At 48.7% G+C, this 21715-nt stretch overlaps 1 protein-coding gene across 1 annotated transcript in view; it reads right to left on the bottom strand.

Moving 5' to 3' along the window:
* The window catches only part of CLSTN2 (calsyntenin 2), a 597522-nt gene that overhangs the window by 103714 nt on the left and 472093 nt on the right, over positions 1–21715 (bottom strand). Inside the window, exon 6 of the mRNA XM_034995881.1 lies at positions 5303–5488. Within this exon, the coding sequence (XP_034851772.1) occupies positions 5303–5488 (186 nt within the window). The remainder of the gene's footprint in view (positions 1–5302; positions 5489–21715) is intronic.

Genomic DNA, 21715 nt, shown 5'->3' with positions numbered 1-21715 from the left:
AAAGGGGAACCCTCCTACACTGTTGGTGGGAATGCAAGCTGGTGCAGTCACTCCAGAAAACAGTATGGAGGTTCCTCAAAAAGTTGAAAATAGAGCTACCCTATGACCCAGCAATTGCACTACTGGGTATTTACCCCAAAGATACAAATGTAGGGATCCGAACGGGTACGTGCACCCCGATGTTTATAGCAGAAATGTCCATCATAGCCAAACTATGGAAAGAGCCAAGATGTCCATTGACAGATGAATGGATAAAGAAGATGTGGTATGTATATATATATGTATATATATACACACACACACATATAAAAATACACAATGGAATATTATGCTGCCATCAAAAAACAAAAAATGAAATCTTGCCATTTGCAATGATGTGGATGGAACTAGAGGGTATTATGCTAAGCAAAATAAGTCAATCAGAGAAAGACAAGTATCATATGATCTCACTGATATGAAGAATTTAAGAGAAAAGATAGAGGAGCATAGGGGAAGGGAGGAAAAAATGAAACAAGATGAAACCAGAGAGGGAGACAAACCATAAGAGACTCTTAATCTCAGGAAATGAATTGAGGGTTGCTGGAGTGGTGGGGGATGGGAGGGATGGGGTGGCTGGGTGATGGACATTGAGGAAGGTATGTGTTATGGTGAGCGCTGTGTATTGTGTAAGGCTGATGAATCACAGACCTGTAGCCCTGAAACAAATAATACATTATATGTTAAAAAAAAAAAAGAAGATAGTAGGAAGGGAAAAATGAAGGGGGGGAAATAGGAGGGGAGGACGAACCATGAGAGACTATGGACTCTGAGAAACAAACTGAGGGTTCTAGAGGGGAGGGGGTGGGGGGATGGGTTAGCCCAGTGATGGGTATTAAGGAGGGTACGTATTGCATGGAGAACTGGGTATTATACGCAAACAATGAATCATGGAACACTACATCAAAAACTAATGATGTAATGTATGGTGACTAACATAATAAAATAAAATTTAAAAAAAAATAAAGGCTCTTTGTTGGCCTAGATTCCAGTGGGAAACCACATGGAAGAGAGCCATAGCCAATCCAAGAAGGACATGCAGTAGGAATGATCAATAAACCTTTGTTACTTTGAGCCAGTGAGATGTTAGGGTCATTTGTGACTGCAGCGTCACCTGCTATCCTGATAATCCACGTAAGTGACTGACATCAGAGGCTATGATTCCCATTTCTTCTTTGGCATGCCTTCATCATGGACAGGGAGGACCTTCTAACATCCTTTCAGGAGCTCACACACTGTTGACCTACAACCAGAGTGTCATTCCACCTTTGGAATCCTAGACAAGGGTTCCTGCAAGGTCTTGCAATGGGGAACTTGGGTCTCCATGTAGAGCAGCTGGGCTCTGGTGTAGGGGTGGTCAGCCAGGCTCCTGGAGCAGGGCCATGGGTACCCAGTTGCTGACCAGCATGGGCAAGGCTTCTACCCAACATGGGAAGTCACGCCATAAGGCAGCTACTCAGAGGACACCAGGGAATCAGCATATCCACTGAGAAGCTCCCTACCTACCGTCCTCCATGAGTCAGTGTGTGCGGCCCCATGCTTATGTATGATTAAGGATTTAATCTGAGTCCTGATAGATATGTGCCAATTTTCCTTAAAGCAATAGGCCCCTTTCTGCTCTCCAAGAGTCTAGGGGACCAACACTCAAGCCTGGAAGCTCCAGCCTTGCAGAGGCATCTTGGAGAAGCTGCTGATAGCTTCCAGGACTTGAGCGATTCTAGGGGTACAAACACCTCTGACTGTGATTCGGAATGAGGATGAGCTCTGTCAAGCTTCATGGTTAGTAGAAAACCAAGTTCTTAACTTTTTTTAAAAACATGTCTTCCACAGAAAATACATGAATGAATGAATGAAGAATGAACAAATCATCTATGAAAATCTCCAGGGCTCACAAGTGCATATATCCTGAGCACAACTTAATGTCTGGTGATCTGGAATGCTCTGACAGATCAACCACTTGGTATAATAGTATGCTCTCGTTCTGTGGCCTTTTCTTCAACAGGACCTGCCCTTGTAGTTCCTGACTCCACACACAAAAGAGCTGCCCCGGGCGGCATATATGGAGCAGCGAGCCAGCTGCCAGGAGCCCTGTGATCCCGAGGAGGGACAGCCCCTGGCCTCCACGCTCAGAAAGGCATGTGCGTCACGGACTGCTTTTCTATTTACTGTAATATGTAGTGACTTAGGGGCATCGAAGTATGCCCTTCCTGGGGCTCTCAGTAATGTCAAATTTAATTTGGCCAAGAGGTCTTCCTCAGGGCTTCATGGGGCATTTCATACTCAAGGCAATTCTGTGACACTTCACTTCTGGAAAGGCTGGGACTGAGAGGACAGAGCCCTTCATCTTGAATCTCTGAATTCAGAGGAAGTGATAAGCAGTTTGCCGAACTTCTCCAAGAAACCTGGCTTTAGGTAGAGTGAGGCTAGTGGCAGACCATCTGAGGCTATGTTCTACGAGCTCAGGGGGCATGGGTTCAGGGTCCTGCATTATTTTTGTTTCAAGGCAGAATGCAGGCATCTCAGTGTGGGCCCAGAGAGGCTGTTTCCAAAAGCTGCTGCACCTGTCAGGTCCTTCCTGACAATGGGCTTTGAACTAGCTCTTGTCTGCTCCTAATGGAGCCGGCGTTGCAAGAAGAGGAAGCAGGTGGGCAGTGACGAGACACGCAAAATGCCCCTCCACAGAGACACCCCTGCCTGGGTCACCGCATAGCTACGGTATCACAGAAGAGATACCAGAACTCAATGGCATCCAGGAAGCACCCCCAGGATAGCCTCCCTGGTGTACAAAGGCCAGGAGAATACTGCTGAAGGGAAAGGTTTGGAACAGCAAAGCAGGGAGAGATTCTGGTGGGAAGAAACCATGAGCAAAGATTTAGGGATGAGAACCAGCCAGGCACAGGGACAAAGGAGGTGTCCTGGCCAAGAAGAGGCAGAACATCAGGAGGAAACTGGCTACAACAATGGATTGGCAGGGTGGAGGCAGGTCCTCGGAAGTGTCCCGAGTCAGGCAGGCGTTGGACACCCACACCTGGATGTTCCCCAGACACCAGTCCTCGTAGTCCCTAAATCTGCACGTGCCTGGATTCCTACTTCTGGTCAGTGGCATTCTTGTCCAGTTAGATGCTTACACTCGAGTCATCTTAGATTCCTTCCTTCTCACTCCTGACAGCTAATCCATCATTGATTAGCTTGCTGATTTTGCCTCCTAAAGCTGTCTTAAATGCATTTCTACTGCCACTCCCCTGGTTCAGAACTCATTATGTCTTGCTTAGACCATGGCAATAACATCCTAATTGGTCTCCCTGTTTCCATCCAAAGTCAATAAAGATTTAGAAGATGAAAAATGCCCGGTTGCCGATGCTGAAAGTGTTATGGCCATTCCCTAGTTGGGAAAGCCTGCGAGCAACTTGTCTACCATCCGCTGAAAAAACATGGAAGCTTGTCCTGAACCTAAGCCGCCCCACAGGATCAGGAATTATAACCCAAACTCTGTTCTGGAAGCCATCCAGCCTGCATCTCCCTTGCAGAGGGAGCACGGACCTGATGGGCCGCCTCCTTCTGAAGCCCACTCCAGCACCGGATGCGCATCTGGGTTCCATTCATTTGCTTCCACCCTTTTTTCCTAAGCTCTCTCCCTCCATGGAATTCAAGATTCAGACTCCTGACAAGGAGGCAGGAGGGGCCCTGCCTGTCAGCTTACTCGGATAGGGTCCCCACAGTGCGGTGGGCACTCCTACCAGGAATGTCACCAGAAAGACACAGAGACCCCCTCCCTGTAAAGGGTGTCTCCTGGAACCAAGAGGTAAGCTCACCTCTTGGGGGAAAGCTGCTTTCCTCACTGAATTACCTGCCTTCCTGCAAGGTGACGCCTGCAGCCCAGAAGGAATGAGCGGTGTTAACAACCAGATGCAATTTTGCTCTAAAGTTTCTTCCCTCAGAAGAAATCCTTCTCCCTCTCCCTATCTCCTCATCTCTCCCCAGCAACATTCAAAATCAAATCACAAGTGTGTGCCCTTGGGCCCATCTGATCTTTAACAACCTGATTCCATCATCTCCTTCTCACCCGGAGGAGTTTAGGAAATGACTGTAACCCACGGTGGTGCGGGGTCGAGTTGACTTATAATCCAGGTACACGGGGAGCGAAATGGCATGTTCATTCACAGTAAGATGTCGTCGGAGATGGCTTCTTGCACACGAATGAAGGAGAGTGCTGGAGGCCCCTGGCATCCATTTTTGCGGGGGCTGTCTGGAGTCCTGAAGTTGTGGTGTTCTCCCCAACCTACTGCATATCTTTGGAGAAGCCTGTGTCCCCACAGGCCTTTCTGACAGCCTGGTGACATGACAAATGGGACACGCGCACATTTACTTCTAAAATTTTCACCTGATTCCTTGGGCAAGAGCAGTGTGGGTGAAGGGGTGTGTGTGTGTGTGTGTGTGTGTGTGCATATGCATGTGCACAGCAATGGTGAGGGCGGAAAACTGCCCCAGCCATAGTCGTGGAGGGCCCACCAGGAGTGGATGGTGCTCAGGAACTGCACTGTGTTCAAGAGGCTCCTTTTCCTTTTGTGGAGATGGAGTTACCCCCAAATACAGGTCTAGTCAAAGAGTAAGCTCTTTTCGAAGCTCCCCACAGCATAGCTGGGGACCTAGATGTGAGCTCCTGAATACTCTTGGAGAGAATGAGAAAGCAATGAAACGTATGTGGTCCACCTCACCCCAAGGCCCATCGACACCTCAACGGTCTGGCTTGCCATGCACAGGGGACCATTCCCAGTATGTGGAGCACTCTGCAGGCTGACTCGAGAGACTGACATTCTAGCTGCCCCGGCCTGGCCTGCCTTCACAGCTGCTGAGCTCAACTGCCTGCATTCAGGTAGAAGTGCCTTCAACTCTGCCACCTTCTAATAGGGTCTAGAACCAGCCATTTTTTCCTCTCTGGGCCTCAAATTTTCCATCTTTAAAATGGGATGAGTAATAGCCTCCTGACAATGAAGATGAGAGAGTTAAACAAAGTGATGCATGTGAAGAGTATGGCAGGTGCACCCAGTTGGTGCTTCGTGAAGCTGTTTCCTTGTGTAGCACCTCTCTGGGCCTTGTTTCCTAGCTCTGACTCTTTAACCATAATAAGTAAACTCAATATTCACCCAGGAGTTACAGATGCCGATGAGGTTGGGAGGGACTCATTCTTTCCTAATATAAGATACGCTTTGTATGAATCATTTAAAAGCAATTAATTAAAAAACAATCCCAACAGGGAGAAACCTACCGCATAATTTCTGAAGGGATCTCTCAGAGTAGGTCTCCCGGTCGCAGCCCTTCCCGATGTAATTGGTTTGCAGCTCCGTGGTGATTTGGATGGAGGACACGGCCCCGTCGCACGTCTCCAGGTGGATGCTGGGGAAAAGCGGCACACTCCCTGAGCCAGGCTGATACTCAATCCTCTTGGTCCAGTCTGCATCAACAAGGAAAAGATGAAAGTCAATCAGGGATTGGCCAGTTCTGCCATAACACTTGTTCTGAAAATGTGCATCTGTTCCAACATAATTGATATATTGGGGAACGTTTTGAGGATAAGGGGAATTTCACAATTTGCTTATGCAAGATTTCCTTCCTGAGAAACACTAGGGGAAGAGAGAAAACAGCATCCAACGGAGCTGATCCAGGTAGGAAGATACAAAACACGCATGTGTACACACCTCAAAATCTAGCCGCCATGCAGTCCGCTGTATGTTATCAGCCACATCCACCTGCCCCTGCAGTGACAGAGTGCCTTCCATTCAGAAAGCACCCCTGCCAGCCTGCCAGCCCCCCATCACAGTACTGCCCCAGCTGCAGCCCTCCCCCGTCCTCTGCTATGGGCAAACACCCGGTCTCTTCAAGGTGAGGTGCCAGATTCACTGTAGGACTTCTCTATTTCTTAACCATTTAACCTGTGTAAAACCGTGCTAATTATTTTCCTTTCTCTCTTTCTTATGTATCACTGATGACACTTTTGAGTGTTATGCCGCTCGCCCCATTTCCCCCATTTTGCCCAGTGGAGTGATTTTTAGGAACGCGTACATTCTGTCGCAAAACAAGAGAGCATGGCAGTTCAGGGTTACTTGGGGTCATGAGGTGGGGCGCGGGATTGTTTCTCAAGCATTCAGGACTGTGACCCATTTAAGTAGGGCCGATGGGTTCATCACTTCTTTTTTTTAGTGGAAAAATAATTTGGAGATGATAAAGCGTTGAAGAGGAACAAAACCACAATCAAAATGGCACCACACAAAATAGAGCAGTCAATGAAAATAAACGCCAAGAGGGCGTGTACACATGGATTGACTGGAATAACCACAGCAGCAGTTGAAAAGCAGGGGAGAGTCACGGCAACGCTCATCATGACCGGTCACAGCGCTTGCTGACAGCAGCGAGCGCCCCATGCTCTGTGAGGACGCACATCTGAGAGGTCTGTGCAGCCCTCAGTCAGACTGCTGGGTAGAATCAAGGAATGTGACGTATGGATACTAGCAGTTGATGAATCCCAAATGTTTGTCACATAGAACCTTGCTAGGAGGTTATCCTTTTGCTGAAGCAGAAATAAAAATCTATGAAATTGCTTGCTCTCGCCTATGAGAAACGGAGAAAGTCTGGCTTTTGTGGGTCCATGTTCTTTGCAAGCGCCCAGTGGGCCACTGGCTGCCATCTTGAGCAATTCCAGTGCAGGGGCCAGATGCCTTTGTCCACTGAGCAGCCATGTGCTCAGGGTTTCCATGTGCAAGGCTCTGTTCGGAGCATCGAGGATACGGCAGTGAAGGAGGCGGGAAAGGTTCCCGCCTTGCAGAGCTGGCACGGGGGTGGGGGTGGCTTGGGGGGCAGCCTGTGCTGTCCTATCTGAGAGGGTGAGCCTCGAAAAGGAAAAGTGGTGACAGAGAGGGGCTGTTTAGATGGAGCGAGTTCCTGTCTGAGCTGAGGTCTGCATGTCAAGTATAAATGTGAGTGGGAAGCCTCAGTGAAGCGGGTTTGAAGCAGATGCCCAGCAATCTTGGCTTGACTCTGTCTGGTCAGGAAGTTCTTGGGCAGGTTAATGAAGGTCTCCAAGCCTCAGGCACCTCATCAATAAAAGAGGGACCTTACAATGTTGGGGTGAGAACTGAGGGCCTCCGTGTGTGCATGGCATGCGGTAGGACTTCAATCAGTGTTGTTCTAAGAGAGGAAGGAGATGTTCAGTCCTAGGAGACAGTGTTCCCTGCATAGCAACCCTGCCATGTTCCAGATAACCATGGAATCTGGGTTTAGGTCTGAACCCCCACGTCAGCCAGCCACCCCTTTGGGGTTTTCTCAGGGCAGGCCATGAGCAGAGACTGCACCCAGTGAGGTTGGTCACCAGGAACTTACCACTGGACGATATTTGGATGGGAGGGACTTCGTGTGAAAGAGAATGGACCTAATTGCATGCTTTTCCTCACAGCCCCGAGGAGCTGTGTCTGGACTAGCCCATCACCTTCTGGAGGATGAGATCATGGAGCTGCTCTAAATCATGTTCCAGAGGCCCCAAGTTCAATTAAAATGAACCGCTGGAGAACAGGAGGGCTTTTTGTCAGGTGCATCTGAAGGTCACAGAGCTGTAAGAAGCAGTCCACACACAGCCAGCCTTGTGTCTTAGGTCCACTGTTACATGCCTCTGTGCATTTGATCATGATGTTTCCTCTATACAGAGCTCCCTTCTTATCCCCTTCTGTCTTGTTAACTGCACGCAACCTTTCCGAATTTCTCGTCTTGGTAGATATGCTCGTCTGTGCTCCATGGCATCCTCAGCATTAGACACAGCACTAGACTCTAAGCTTCATGGTTACTCTGAATCCCCATCACACCCTGTGCCCAGTGGCTGGCATGGAGTTAGATGCTCACTCGATACTGGTAGAAAGTGTGAATGATCCTGTGGGATTAATTTGTATGCTTGCCTCCCCTAGCAACTGGGAGCTCCTCAAAGGCAGGGATTGTGATGCTTATTTTTGATCCCTCTGCGCTGAGGTCAGAGCGCAGGGAATATTTGCCTGGTGGATCTGGGGAGCCTCAGACCCCTGACCTGACTGCTGCCATGGCAGGCTTCCCTGAGCCCCAGACAGCACTTGTGGCCTATCTGCACTTCTCAGGTACTGCCCCTGCCTAATCCTACCCTCAGTCCTGCAGAACCACCCATCCTGACAGCAGCCCATAACATGTGGGTTCTTTTTGTTTTCAGCAAGGCAGGCAGTCCAGAATTGAGGATGGAGGAATCTACTTCCCGATAATAAGAAATGGCATCCAGGAGGAGGCCTCTTCCCCTTCCCCTTCTCACCCTTCTCACCCTGCTCTTAAAGATGCAGAGAGGAACACGGAGAAAGTGGTTTTGTGTAGGGGGCCATGGGGTGAGCCCCGTGGCACCAGTCCTTGACGTTCTGCTATTTCTGCTGGTGTAAGGTCCTCGCATATCACCTCCTTCTGGAAGCCTCTTCACTGGAGAAGCCCAAGACATCAGTGGGATTGATTCCCTTTATTCTGTGGGGCTGTGGGTACCTAGATATTTTGCTGGTTATCTTTGATAACATTCCACCTGAAATCCTTTTTGGAAGGAGTGCAAATAAAGAAGAAAATAAATAATGAAGGGAAGGCCAGTGGAGGCACAGGCCTGGTAGAGTTTTCACTCCTCTCACCACCCTCTGGCTGGGGGGCAAAGGGCCTCTTCGGGAAGAAATCAGGTACAAAAGAGCCTAGGGAACATCACATCTGCAGTTGCTTTGGTGACCTCACCAGGCTTGCTTTTGAGGGTTCACAAGGAGCAGGCAAAATTGTACCCATATAGTAAAAGAAATTGATGAAGCTTTCTGAGTATAGTGTCCTTGACAGAGTAGGGAGTTCACACAAACAGCTTTCATTTCCCCAGAAGGAGTCTGAGATGGGGATCAAGAGAGCCAAAGGCAAGTCATCACATTCAGCTTTTGTCACGTGAAATGTCTATTCATCCTCATTTCCTGGAGGAAGGATAGCAAGATGGGTAAAAGTTTGACCTCTAAATTCAGTGTGCCTGAATTCAAATCCCACCCCTACTACTTCCTGCATAACTTTGGGCAAATCATTTACCCTCTCTGAGCCTCAGTTTCCTCTTATGTAAACAATAAGTGTTGTCTACCCCCCAGGATTTGGGGGAGGGGATTAAATGCAGACTCATTTTAGCACCAAACACAAGGGTTATGTTCAATAGATGCATTACAGTTAACTTATCATTTATTCAATAGCACTTATTGCAGGAAACAAAGGATATACAACTATGAAGCACCTACAAGGTGCTAAGCATTTATACATCTATTCTTTTGTTTGATCCTCCCAGCAGCCCAGTGATTATTATCTTAATTGTGCAGATGACAAAGCCACGGTTGACAGTTGGTGTGACTTGCCCAAGGCCATGCAGCTCTTTTACCATAGCTCTGCCATGATTCTGAGGATTTGCCAGGATGGAGAACAAGTGTAATTTTTACAGATTCATTTCTGAATGTTCAACTTATATTGATATATATATATAAATACATAAATATAGAAAAGTCATAATCTCTGATGTTGGCAAAGGATCAAGGAGTGTTGTCAGTTTCATCACTGCTTGACCTTAAGGGCAGCTGGTGGGGGCACAGGGGTTGCTTTAACCCTGGAGACTGCACAGGACTGCACTTGAATCTCAGCTCCTCTAAATGTGGGTCATGTGACCTCTGCAAAGCTGAGTGAGTCATCTCTGAGCCTCCACTGCCTCACCTGTAGATCTGAGTTAGCGATACCTCCTCATGGGCTTGTCATGAGCATTTAAGGTTAAGAGCCCAACACGGCAAACTTCCTGTTGAAGCCTCACAATAGGAATGTCCCGCTCCCTGGTTCACAAGCTTCCCAGACTTCTCCGAGCTGTCCTGCTTGGAAACAAAATCTTTGCAGTGTATGAAGTGTGGTTCACTTATTTTCTTAAGTGAAGAGAAAGGAAGCAGCTACCTTTTGTTTTGATAAACGATTACCTCGTAAGTATTCCTGGAAAAGTGAACAGTGAATGCCTTTAGGAATTAAACTCCTTCTCCATGGGTTAAGGATTTAGAAATGTGATGATTTTATTATAACTCCCGCTAAATTTGTTTTTTTACCAGTAGAATATTAGCTACTTGGAACTCTCCTATTAGATGCCTGGAGGTGGAAAAAAGCGAATCTGAGACTTCTGGAAAGCACAGGCTTTGGGGATTCTTGTAATCCAAGACATTCAGAATTGTTCCACTTCTGTACGCAGAAGTGACACCGAAGCATGAAAAGGAAAGACACAGGTGTGTCAAAACACCCTTCATTCCTTCACTGTGCGTGCTCACGGGCCTCCAGCTCTTCCTGGTCTTGGCTGAAGAGGCATCAGGTGTTCTAGGAAATGTCTGGATTCATACAAGGTGAGTGGCTGGATGTGAGGATGCTGGAGAGTGGGAGGGGAGGAAGGGGCTCCCCCTGCACAGGATCGTGCAGGCAGCTGACATTCTAGCCAGTCTCTGCGGGCGTCAACCATCTGGCATCTTTTAAGACTTTCTCCAAGAGGTGGATGACTTTGATTTGGGCACCAAGGGATTTCCTTTCCTACTGGGAGAAGGTAGGGAGGTCCTTTTGGTCAGCAGTGAGCACCTTTATCTCCACGGCCATCCCAGTGCATCTGAACAGGGGGTGGGTTAGGAGGCAGAGAGGGGCTGGAGAGGTAAACAGAGGTCAGATGACAGATGCCGGGTAAGAGGTTTGGGTTTCACCTTGCAGCTAGTGAGGAGTCATCAATGAGTGTTTAGCGAGGGCATGAAGTATCCAGATTCTGCTTTGAAAAGGTCATTTGGCAGCTGGATTAGGTCTGGTGTTCATTTTCAGAATGTTAGAACACTCCTGATCATCAATCCATGCAGAAGGCCCCCTCTGACAGGGTCACACAATGGGGAATCCACTTCAATTCAGTTCGATTCAATTTAATTAAATGCAAGAGTGTTAACTCTGCAGCTGGACAGACTCAGGTTTGAAGGCCGGCTCTGCCACTTCTTGGCTGCGTAGCTCTGAATAAACCTTTTAGAGCCTCAGTTTCTGCATCTGCTGAATGGGGATAGTTATTAACCACCCTAAAAGAAGGAACCCCGGCGTGGGCTCAGACCCACGTGTGAATCCCAGCTCTCCCACTTGTTGCCACATACCATGGGCCAGTCATCTCCTTCTCTGCCTGAGCAGGCAAACACAGGTGACACGCATGCAGACGCTGGTGATACTGGAACCTATTTCAGGGCCGTTGAGAGGGTCTCTATCAGATAATAAATGCAAAGCACTTAGCCCTGTGCCCCACATGTGATAGGCCCATACACAATTTAACAGGGATTAACTTATGTGGCTTTCTCTTCTCCAGTTAAAAACAGTTACACACAGGCACAATTTAAAAAGAAACAAAGCCACAAACTCTCTGAACTCAATTACAAATACAAGGAATCCTCTCTCTTCCTTTATTGCTGACCCCTTTCCATTCACTATATTTTAGTCTCATAAAGTCAGAGCATTTTATTACCTTTTTAATTCTTTCTAAAAAGAGATATCTTAACTACCTACAAAGCAGAGCAAGGGAGGGGAAAAACACCCCCATGCCCATATCACCGTTAATCCTCCAGGCCTCAGGGACGTGCTCCGTTCCTGCCCTTCCTGTGGCTGGTGCTCGTCTGCCTCCAGGCCTCAACTGAAACGTGCCTTTGTAAAGGGGGCCTCCTGGGCCACACCTTGATGACCAGCACCCTGCTTCCACCCACCCCCTCCTGTCCTCCCCTCTGGAGAATTGCTTACTTATTCGATTACGGCCTATTTGTGCCCCGGAGGAAACTTGTACATCACTGTGCAGTGCCTGACCCATACGAGGCGCTCAGGAACGAGTGAGCGAGTGTATGGAAACCAGCACCCGCCCCAGTCCCATTCTGGCTGTCAGAGGCGAGGAAGGTGGTCATCTGGACCCAGGGAACCTTTGTTGCTGTCCCCGTGGGACGGCCCACCTAGCCCCTAGCCAGCCGCCAAATGACAGCCTGCCAGGCATTAAAATGGGAACGATTCAAGACGCGGCTGCTGTGTGTGTGCGTGTGTGCGTGCGCGTGCACACACCCCAGCCTGAATTTGAGTGTCTGCGGGCGAGCGTATATGGTGATGAAATTGCCCTTACATGTGGTTCCAATTCTGGAAAACCTCACGTACCTTCAACCCTTTTAGTAGCTCCCTCAGCCCCGAGACATCTTAATAAATGCCAAATGGAACAACTAGAAATCTGTCCTCAACTTTGGTTCTGCCCATGAAGTTCTCTCTGGTTCCGTGATGGCAGAGGGGCTTTCATTTTGTCTCAAATCCACACCGGGACTCCTTGGCCTGGGAACACCCTCGCGCCTTCCCCTGGGGTGATCTCGGAGTCATGCGCACCGGCAGACACTTGCAAGCCTTGTTCTGGGAGCACCTGGCAAACGGCAGACAGCTTCCTGCCCCCCAGCTGCCGGCTACAGCCAGAGGCTGCGATCATCCCCTCTTCATCCCCTGGTCACGGTCAGCCAGGAGAGCCAGCGCCATCAGGCAAGGACCATGGAAGGACGGCGTGCTGAGACTACGTTGGAAAGATGATCCAAACCATTTCAGATTGTGTGCAGGGTAAGGGCAAGGCCATGTTGCTAGAACAATGCTATTCGCTGTCGCCTACAGACCAGTTTGGTCCCTGAATTGCCTGTTCCGGGTCTGAGATGAGGTCAGTAGGGAAATGGACAATAAGCATTTAAAAACTTGTATAGCCATGTGACAGAGTGAGTTTATATTTGTTGACTCTAATAAAAATAAACATTTTGGTTTATATTTTGAACATCTTTGCTATTTATTTCATTTTCCCAGAAATTTGTTTCTATTATATTTTTACAAAATTATGGTACATGACTGATTGGGGAAAGACCCTGGTCCTGCACCACCGAGGATTTAAGAAGCATGGCCCTAGAGAATACCCTGTCATCATCATGGCCTAAACCTTACTTCCAAAGGCTTCAAACCTAGAAGGCAGTACTTCAGAGCATTGCAACATTTTACCCTCCACACGCAAAGGGCCAGTAAGGTCTCCTGCTTCTGAATTTTAGAGGGCTCCCAAGACTGGTGTCTCTCCACTCTAGTTTAAGGCTATCATCACTTCTCACCTGGTCCAATCACTATGACTACTTCCTATCTCACCTCTCTTTGTCCTTCTAATCTACACTGGTCACCATTGCCCAATTGTAATATGTCCAGCTCCTCTTCCAGGGAGTCCTCCATGATCACGCCAGCCTAGCCACGTTCTCTCCTCCCCAATTAGCGGGCTTTGCAATGTACATCATCTATCGGGGGGCTCACACTGTGTCCCCCCAAAATTATTGTCTATAGACAGGTGCAGGGTTAGGGCTGGCCTCAGGAGAATCACTGGAAAAACATCTATAAACACTAATTCCTGGGCCCCACCTTAGGAGATTCCCAGTGGATGGTTTTGAGGGTGAGGGCCTGGAATCTGTCATTTTAACTAACCCCCCAAGTGATCAGGATGCACAGACAGACTTGGAAGCCACTAGCCCAAACAATATTGAGCAATGAACTTCTATCCCTTCTCCCACTGCATTCCTGGGTCCCAGCAGCCAGACGGGGGCTAAGACAGGATTTCTGCCCCCTCTACAGGATGCCCAGAGGGAGACCTCTGTGCTGCCTGGAACCTGACCCAGCAGGGTAGGACTTCATACCAAGTGAATTCAGAACAAGCTGTGTTTTCTTTCTTTACCTTCTGCAGGGCAAAGCCCAGATTCTAGTCCCAGAAGAACCACAGATGGAGGGCCCAGGGCTCAGGTTGGAGAGAGAACCACTTCCCATTGTGTGTATTAGATTATTGCTCCTGACCATGCCCTCTTCCCAGTGGAAGGGGTACATACCCAGGTCCCATTGATTTGGGGCTTAGCCATGTGACTGGCTTTGACCAATAGAATAAACTATTCATTTATTTCTTAATTGTTTTTTGTCTGTGACTCTCTATCCCCCTACCCTCATCAGAGGTTCCACGAGAGCAGGGTCTGTGTCTGTTTTATTAGTTTTAAAATCTCCAGTGCCTGGTGCAGTTTCTGGAACACTGTAGGTTCTCACTGAATATTTGGGAAATGAACAACAAGGATGCTCCATGAAAGGCACCTGCCCAGCTTCCAGGGCTCAGGGAATTCCCTTGGCCCTCCTGCTCTTGTCAGACTTGCTCCTTGCTCATTCCTTTGGATCCTCCTGCTCGCTCCAGCCTCTCTGGACTGAGGATCTTGTTGCCACCTGCTGCCGGGCAGGTTTGGCTTCGCTCTGCGTGCTGCTTCTCCAGGGCCCTCGGGTCTACACACAGCCTTCGGGTTCTGCTTTGCTCCCATGCCTGGCTCGAGCCCCTGGATGCCGTGTCCCCCATGCAGCTATCCCCTGGCCATCCACGTGCTGTGAGGGGACCCCTTCTCTTCGGTGCGGCTCTGTGATGCCAGTATGAGTGCCTCAGTTCCTCAACAAGCCTCTGAGCTTGCTGGTGTCACGCATCACCTCTTCAAAGCCCGTGTGTTCCCAAGCTCCCTGGGGCTCTTGGGGGAGCTGTTCATGCTGCTATTGAGATGAACCAGTCGTGCTCTGAAACTGGGACTCCCACCCAAAGCTTGGCTGCTACTTTCTCCCCAACCCCTTCCTCTCCAAAGATCCTCCACTCCCATGCTTCTCAGCTCCCAAACGAAACACAGCACGCAGAATTGATGCTGGAAAGGTGCAGAAAACAGGCAACTGAAGAGCAGCTTTTCTGAAAGATAATTCTCCCAGGGGGGAAATCATTAACTCCACCAACCAGGGTACTTTCTCTCGGATTGATAGAAACTCTTCTCTCCTATGTCTAATAAACATGGACATTTTTTCTGGGCAATTTTCTTATCTTGGGACAAATGTACTATTGGTGCAAGATGGAATAGCCATTCTTCAAGAATCTTTACCTTTATGGCTTTAAAAAGCATTTGCAAAGGAAAGAGTATGGTTTTTTCATGCGCACACTTTCCGTCTTTTTGAAAAGGTATCCTATGTATACTTTTTATTCTCCAGTAGTATAGATCTCTTTAATCTAGAGATCAGTTGTCCATGGTTGCAAAACTTTTTTATTTTTTAAATAAAAGGACCATGACTCTAGGTGATATTCCAGTCCTGCAGTACTTTTCATTTCACTGAGCGGCATTCTAAAATTGGAACCAAATTATCATCTCTTCAGAAAATATGGTACAAGTCCGCAGAGTCGGTCAAACACACAGGAAGCCTGAGAGAGCATGTGGGTGAAGGTGGGGGGGGTGTCGCTCCCTCTGCCGGTGGGCCGCATAAGCCATTACCAATGATCAGACCAGCGCTTGGCAGAATGCATCTCAGGCCAAGAAATGCCCATATACCTTGGACCAGGGGATAGACTCCTGAAAGTGACTCAAAATGCAAAGACTTTTGCACAAAGATATTCAGAGGTGCACAGAAAAAGAAAAATGGAGCCAAGCTAAAATCAATCACAGGGCTCCATCTAACTGCAAGGACACAGACAAGCTCATCTGACCTTCTGTGAGGGAATAGATGCAGCTGCAGAGGGGGTGGGGAGGTTCTATGATGTATGACAATACTTAAGGCGTCAAGGTACGTGGGAAAAGAACACAAAGTTGAAATGACTATGGAGGGAGAAATGTATACCATCACATTGATGACGCGGCATTAATTGGATCATGGGCAATTCTTATTGATTAGTATACTTTTCAAAAGTCATCATTGGATGAGCATAAAACACTTCATAATTTAAAAATGCTCACAGGAAGTTGTGGTGGCCCCATTCCTGCTTGTTAACTCACACTCTGGAGCAGAACACAGAACTTCTGTGTGCAGTTGGCTGCTCTCATCCAGAGAGGCAGGGTCTCGGGCTGGAGATAGACACTGGCATTGGGAGATGCAGAGGGGCTTCTGGCCTCCAGCAAATGCCTGGTTGCTGAGACACGGCTAACCAGACAACCTACTTGTCCTAAACCGTCACTGAAAATAAGGTCACATTTTACTCTAAATATTGACCTCCACCCACCAGGTTATCAGAAATGAGTCTTCCTCAGAGCGTACTAGTCTCTAGAGGTCCCACACAGGTTCCTCATACTGGCCCATGGTCCGATCGGGCACCTACAGACCCCCCAGGCCTCTCTGAACTTCCCATTCTGCTCACACTCACTTGCCCATGCCTGCATCTCCCATGGTAAGGCCTTGCCCTGCTTCACCTGACCAGCAGACACCAGCCTCCCAGCTCAGGGCACCAACTACACATGCTTGAAGGTACCTAGGCCACAGGGGCCGAGGCTGGCTGGAACCCCGAGAGAGGTGAGAAGAAAGGAGCCTCAGCGGGGAGACCAGGTGAATTCTGGTTGTTATTCTCACAGCCTTATAGAATCTCTCTGGAAAGTTCTATCTACTTCATCCACTATCTGCACTGGAAATCTCACTTTTGTCATGAAAACAAACAAGAAAATAAACAATAGTTCATCTATCTCTGCTCAATTCTCTCCAAATCCTTTTGTGCAACCAAAATTCTTATCCCCTGTCAGCCATAACGCAAGAGATGCTGAGCAGAACAGGGGATGTAAACAGGTCCCTGCAAGGTGCAGCTTTTAAGCACCAAGCTCTCCTGGGGATACTCCCCCCTGCTCCTTCCCATACTGCCTCCTTCCCCACACCCCAGCACACCTGGAAAATTGTATTGACCCCTCAGATCTGAGCCTCATGACACCTCCCCTGGGAAGCCTTCCTGAAGCCTTGGGCGCCCCTGCTCTCTGCTTTCATAGCCCCTGGGTCCCCTGGCCACTGCTCCGACTTCCCTGTATTGGAATGATCTATTCATGATCTGTTCACCTGCTTGCCCCCACCCCACTACTCCAGCTTATGGTCCCCAGAGACTCAGCACCCACCTCGCACAGAGTTGGGCCTGAGCAAAGTTCCCTGAGTTAAATGGAAACTTGGACAGCCTCTCTGGTGTGCCAGGACCACGGCTGGCCCTCTGCATGGTTAGAGAGGGTCAAAGCTCCAAGCCCCTGTAATGGCATTTGAAGGGATATGATATGCACATTGTCGCTCTATCTACCAAGCCCCATGTGAAGTGGGTGTGGGGAGAAGGGGACACGATTCTGCCCACTTCAGAGGTGGGGACAAGTGTGGCAAGGAGAGGTGCGGCAGCCTGCCGTGGCTCACATTTATCACTAGCACGCCAGTGTCTGGATGGCATGCACATGATATTGGTGTCTAGGCTGGCTAGGGCTGTCCTCCCACTCAGTGATGCAGACAGCAGGAAGAAAACCACCACTTAATGGGCTCTGTGCTGGATGCTGGGCTTCTCACATGTGTTAGCAGTCAGCATGGCATCCACCTGAGGAAGACAGTCAGAGCGGGGCCATTTTACTGATGACGTAACTGAGGCCAAGATGTCGAAGACCTCCCCAAGGTCACACAGTCAGAAAATGGCACCCAAAGTCTGGCCTGACTCCAAAACCCACTTCAGTAGCTTCTAGTCCTTCTCTCCCTGCATCCCCCCTTGCTGGTACCGTCGAGCCATTCCTGCGTGCCCGGAGCGATTCTACCTTGTGATGACCCTCTGAGATAGGTACAAGAACCCCACTTTGCAGCTGCCATATCTGAAGGTTCACAGACGTTAAATGGCTTGCCTAATGTCCCTGAGCCAGGACGGGGTAGATAACGTGCATTTGAACTCTGCTCTTTCTGTCTTCAGAGCCACCCCTCTGAAGCCTGGCCCTCTGTGGACTCCCTGCAGGGAGAAATTCTCGTAGGCTGCAAATATTCAAAAGAACTATCAGTGGAAGAGGCTGATTGTGTGTGGCTCTGGGGCAGACCCGGGTCTACGGAGAGAAGGGACAGAGCATGGGTTCTGAGTCAGAAAACCCAATACCATGCATGGCTCCCCCTCTCAGCATCTGTGTGTCCTTGGGCAAGCCCCATACCCTTTGGGGTCTTTAAGGGGTCATCTAAGAAGGCCAAGAGATGGCCTTGCTATTCTGAATGCAGGCAGGTCCCTGAGGTGGGCTTGTGTGGCAAGAGTGCTACCTCCTGGCCACCACCCCTCCCCCAACTCTACAAGTCACAGTCCTCTCTCAAGGCTGCCCTGATGTCCAATCACACATTTTCCTTACAATATCAAGGAAGGATTCTAACTATATAATTTTTCTCGATATAGCTTGCAATGATCTCAAAAGGTGGCCAGTGTTCTCCTTTGCTTTGAGACACATTATAGGTGAAGGGGCAGGAGCTCTGCGTCTGCAGACAGAGAGGACTGGGCGGGATGCAGGTCCTGGACGTAACTAGCTGTGTGGCGAGCATCTTAACTTCAGTGTTCTCATCTGCCAAATGGGAAAATAGCAGCTTTCAGGGGATGGTGAGGAGTAAAGGAGCAAGTACATGCATCACCATTAGACAGGGTTTGGCAAAGAGTAAATGCTTACATACGGGTGACCGTTACTCTGACTGAGCTCTGTTTGGGATGAGCGCAGTCCTCCTGCACCCCTCTCTCCCTTAGGGCTGAGATGATCGGCCCCAGAAACCTCCGAGGCCCATTTCCACTCATGCTCACACGGAGGCCCAGGGGAGCCAGGTGGAAACAGGCTCGAGCAGGCATGCTATTTTCTAGCCGGTCTTTAAGCACATTAAGACGCCACCGAGTAGGTAAATCAGCATCCTGTACAGAAACCATTTGTTGCACCTTAATGATTGGCTGTGTCAGTGATGTCAAAACAGGCCGTTATTCATGGCGGCGTGCCCCTGGAGGCCCTCTGCCAGGAGCTCGGATGCTCGCCTGGCAGATCTGAGCAGACCCAGGAGCAGCTGCCCTGGGGTCACATTGCTGGAGTTAGTGGAATTTGGCTTCAGTGACAGCTTTTCCAATTATCTGGGGAGAAAGTGCTCTATTGTGACTTAAAAAAAAATCAGAATAAAGGGAACTAAGAAGAGCTGCTGTTCATTGGGCCCCCTGTGTAGGTGGTTATGAGCACGGCATTCCACAGGCAGCCTTGCATCTGCTCCTCAGAAGGCATTATTCCATTTCTAAGTGAAGAAGCTGAACTAGGCAGGAGTGACTTTCCCAAGGATGGAGCACAGCTTAGAGCCCAGGAGGGACTGAGGCCTGTGTGTCCAGCCCCCCAGACTGTGCTTTTCCCACACACCGCACCCCACTGTCTCCTTTGGTCCAATCTAAAGCTCTAAAATCAAGAGCACGAAGCTCAAGCCACATAGTCTTACCCAATTCTATGAATTTCAGTGTGTGTGTGTGTGTGTGCGTGTGCATGTGCGGACACGCATGCGCGTGCATGCACGCACGTGTGTATTCATTTATATGATGGTACCTACTTTACCAATTTTAATCATAACATTGTTTGCATGGTAATCTAAATTTTGTAAAGCACTTCCAAACATAGGACCTCTTTTGGCTTCCTTACAATCCTACAAAATGATTAAGCCAAGAGTTATGCTTCTCAATCAACAGTTGAGGAAACCTAGGCCCAGCCAGCGAAGTGACTTCAGCAAAGGCTGTGGCCAATCACGATGGGGCTAAGGGTTGACCTGAGCCCTTCTCACTCCCACCCACTCTGTCTTCACTGGTTTATACTTTACTCCTTCACCCCTGGGGCCCCAGCACCTTCCCCAGTGATGGGGAGGGATCAGAGGATGAATATCAAAGGAATGGAGGGGGAGGGGATGATTGTGGAGAAGGGGGACACAGGGAGAGGAGAGAATATGGCAAAGGGAGAAGTCAAGAGGACAGGAGGAGCCTGAAGGTGGAGAACACCTGGAGGATGAAGGAGCAGAGCCCCTGGGGATGAATTTCAAATAAAGCCAGCTACTGATGAATGGGAGGGTGGATGTTGGATAATTTTCACGTTCAAGTCTCTTACAGGAGAAGGTAGCCCTCCTGCTCTGGTGTGAGTTGCCACACTTGAGTCTGTCATCTTTGGGTTTGAAGCTTTATGTACATCTCAGGCTCATGCTATGTTTCTCTGGCCCATGTGATCACCAGAAGCAACTTCAGGTTCGGGCAAAAAGTATCTGAGAGATGGATGGACTGTCCACAAGTGTGGGTTTATTTTCCCATGAGCTGTCATTTCAAGGCAACGGTGCACCAGACCAATCTCAATCTAGAAAGGGTGCTTCAGGGCAGGGCAGGGAGAGGAGACAATGAGTGTGGGAGCACCCCTTAGGTGCCACATGCGCTTTCCTCATTGAACTGTAGCTACCCTTTCAAGGTAAGTCTCATCACCATTTTGTAGATCAGGTGACTGAGAGGTGAACTATGGTGCCTGAGGGCCCTTAGGTTGCTTCTTCTTCTTCTTTTTTTTTTTTTAAGATCTTATTTATTTTTTTGACAGAGAGAAAGAAAAGAGAGAACACAAGCAGGGTGAGTGGCAGGCAGAAGGAGAGGGAGAAGCAAACTCCCTGCTGAGCAGGGAGCCCGATGGAGGGCTCCATCCCAGGACCCGGGGGCTCATGACCTGAGCCGAAGGCAGATGCTTAACTGAATGAGCCCCCCAGGTGCCCCTGGTTGCTTCTCTTCTGAATGGTCTCCCGAGATGCCCTTTTAGAGCTGGTTACGTGCCCCTTTGGAAATTCCCAAACTGCTTATTCTATCCTTCTTCCTCCTGCCATCTCAGTGTCCTCTGGGGTAGGCTGATATAAACTCGAATTTGATCTCTGCCATTTATCAGCTATGAGATACTGAACAAGTCACTCAAGCTCTCTTACCCTAAGTTTTCCTCATCTGTAAAATGGGCTAGACTTGTTTATTTCACAGGGTTATTCCTGTCCTCCGTGCAGAGAACCTTATTTTGGACTCTCATATTCCTTTGCCTCTGTCTAAATTTGTGTATTTGGTGTTTCATTCTTTCTAGGCTGTCCAAGGTACTCCAGTAAATTACTTCTCACTAAGGTGTCAATGGATGATAATAGCTTCACACAGGTGTCAGCAAGCTTTCTCTGGAGAGAGCCAGAGAGTAAATATGTAGGATTTGGGGGCCATCTGGTCTCTGCCGAAGCTGCTCAGCTCTGTTGTTACAGTGTAAGAGTAGCCATGAGATAATATGTAAATGGAGGAGTGTGGCAGTATGCCAATAAAACTTTATTTATGGGCACTAAAATTTACATTTCATGTGATTTTCATGTGGCCTAAAGTATTATTTGTCTTTTGATTTTTTCCAACCATTTAAGAGGCACAAATCATTTTTTAGCTCACAGTAGTACAAAAACAAGTGGTCAATTAGATTTGGCTTGTGGGCTCTACCTTGCTGACCACTGGGTTCATACTGATTCCTACAAGAGGCATGTACATTTTAAGGGGAGAATTATCCTTTAGAACAAAACAGTTGGTACAGTAGTGGTGGAATCTGGAACACGCTGGCAGTACAGTGAGGGACAGAACTGAGGGGAAGGAGCCATCCGTTCTGCTGTCATCCTGACAATGCCCTTGTGCCTCGACCTGCATTAAGGGTAACGCCATCATGCATCCTCAGATGAACACAGCTTGACCTTCGGAGCCTTGCCCGTCTCTAAGCCAATCTGGGTACCTTCTGGGCTTATCACCCTATGATTTGAAATCAATGCC

Source organism: Mirounga leonina, unplaced genomic scaffold, assembly GCF_011800145.1.
Source record: "Mirounga leonina isolate KUSES-001 unplaced genomic scaffold, KU_Mleo_1.0 Mir_115, whole genome shotgun sequence".
NCBI lineage: Eukaryota > Metazoa > Chordata > Mammalia > Carnivora > Phocidae > Mirounga > Mirounga leonina.
Note: the sequence above shows the minus strand (reverse complement) of the source record. Positions and strands in the feature narration are given on the sequence as shown.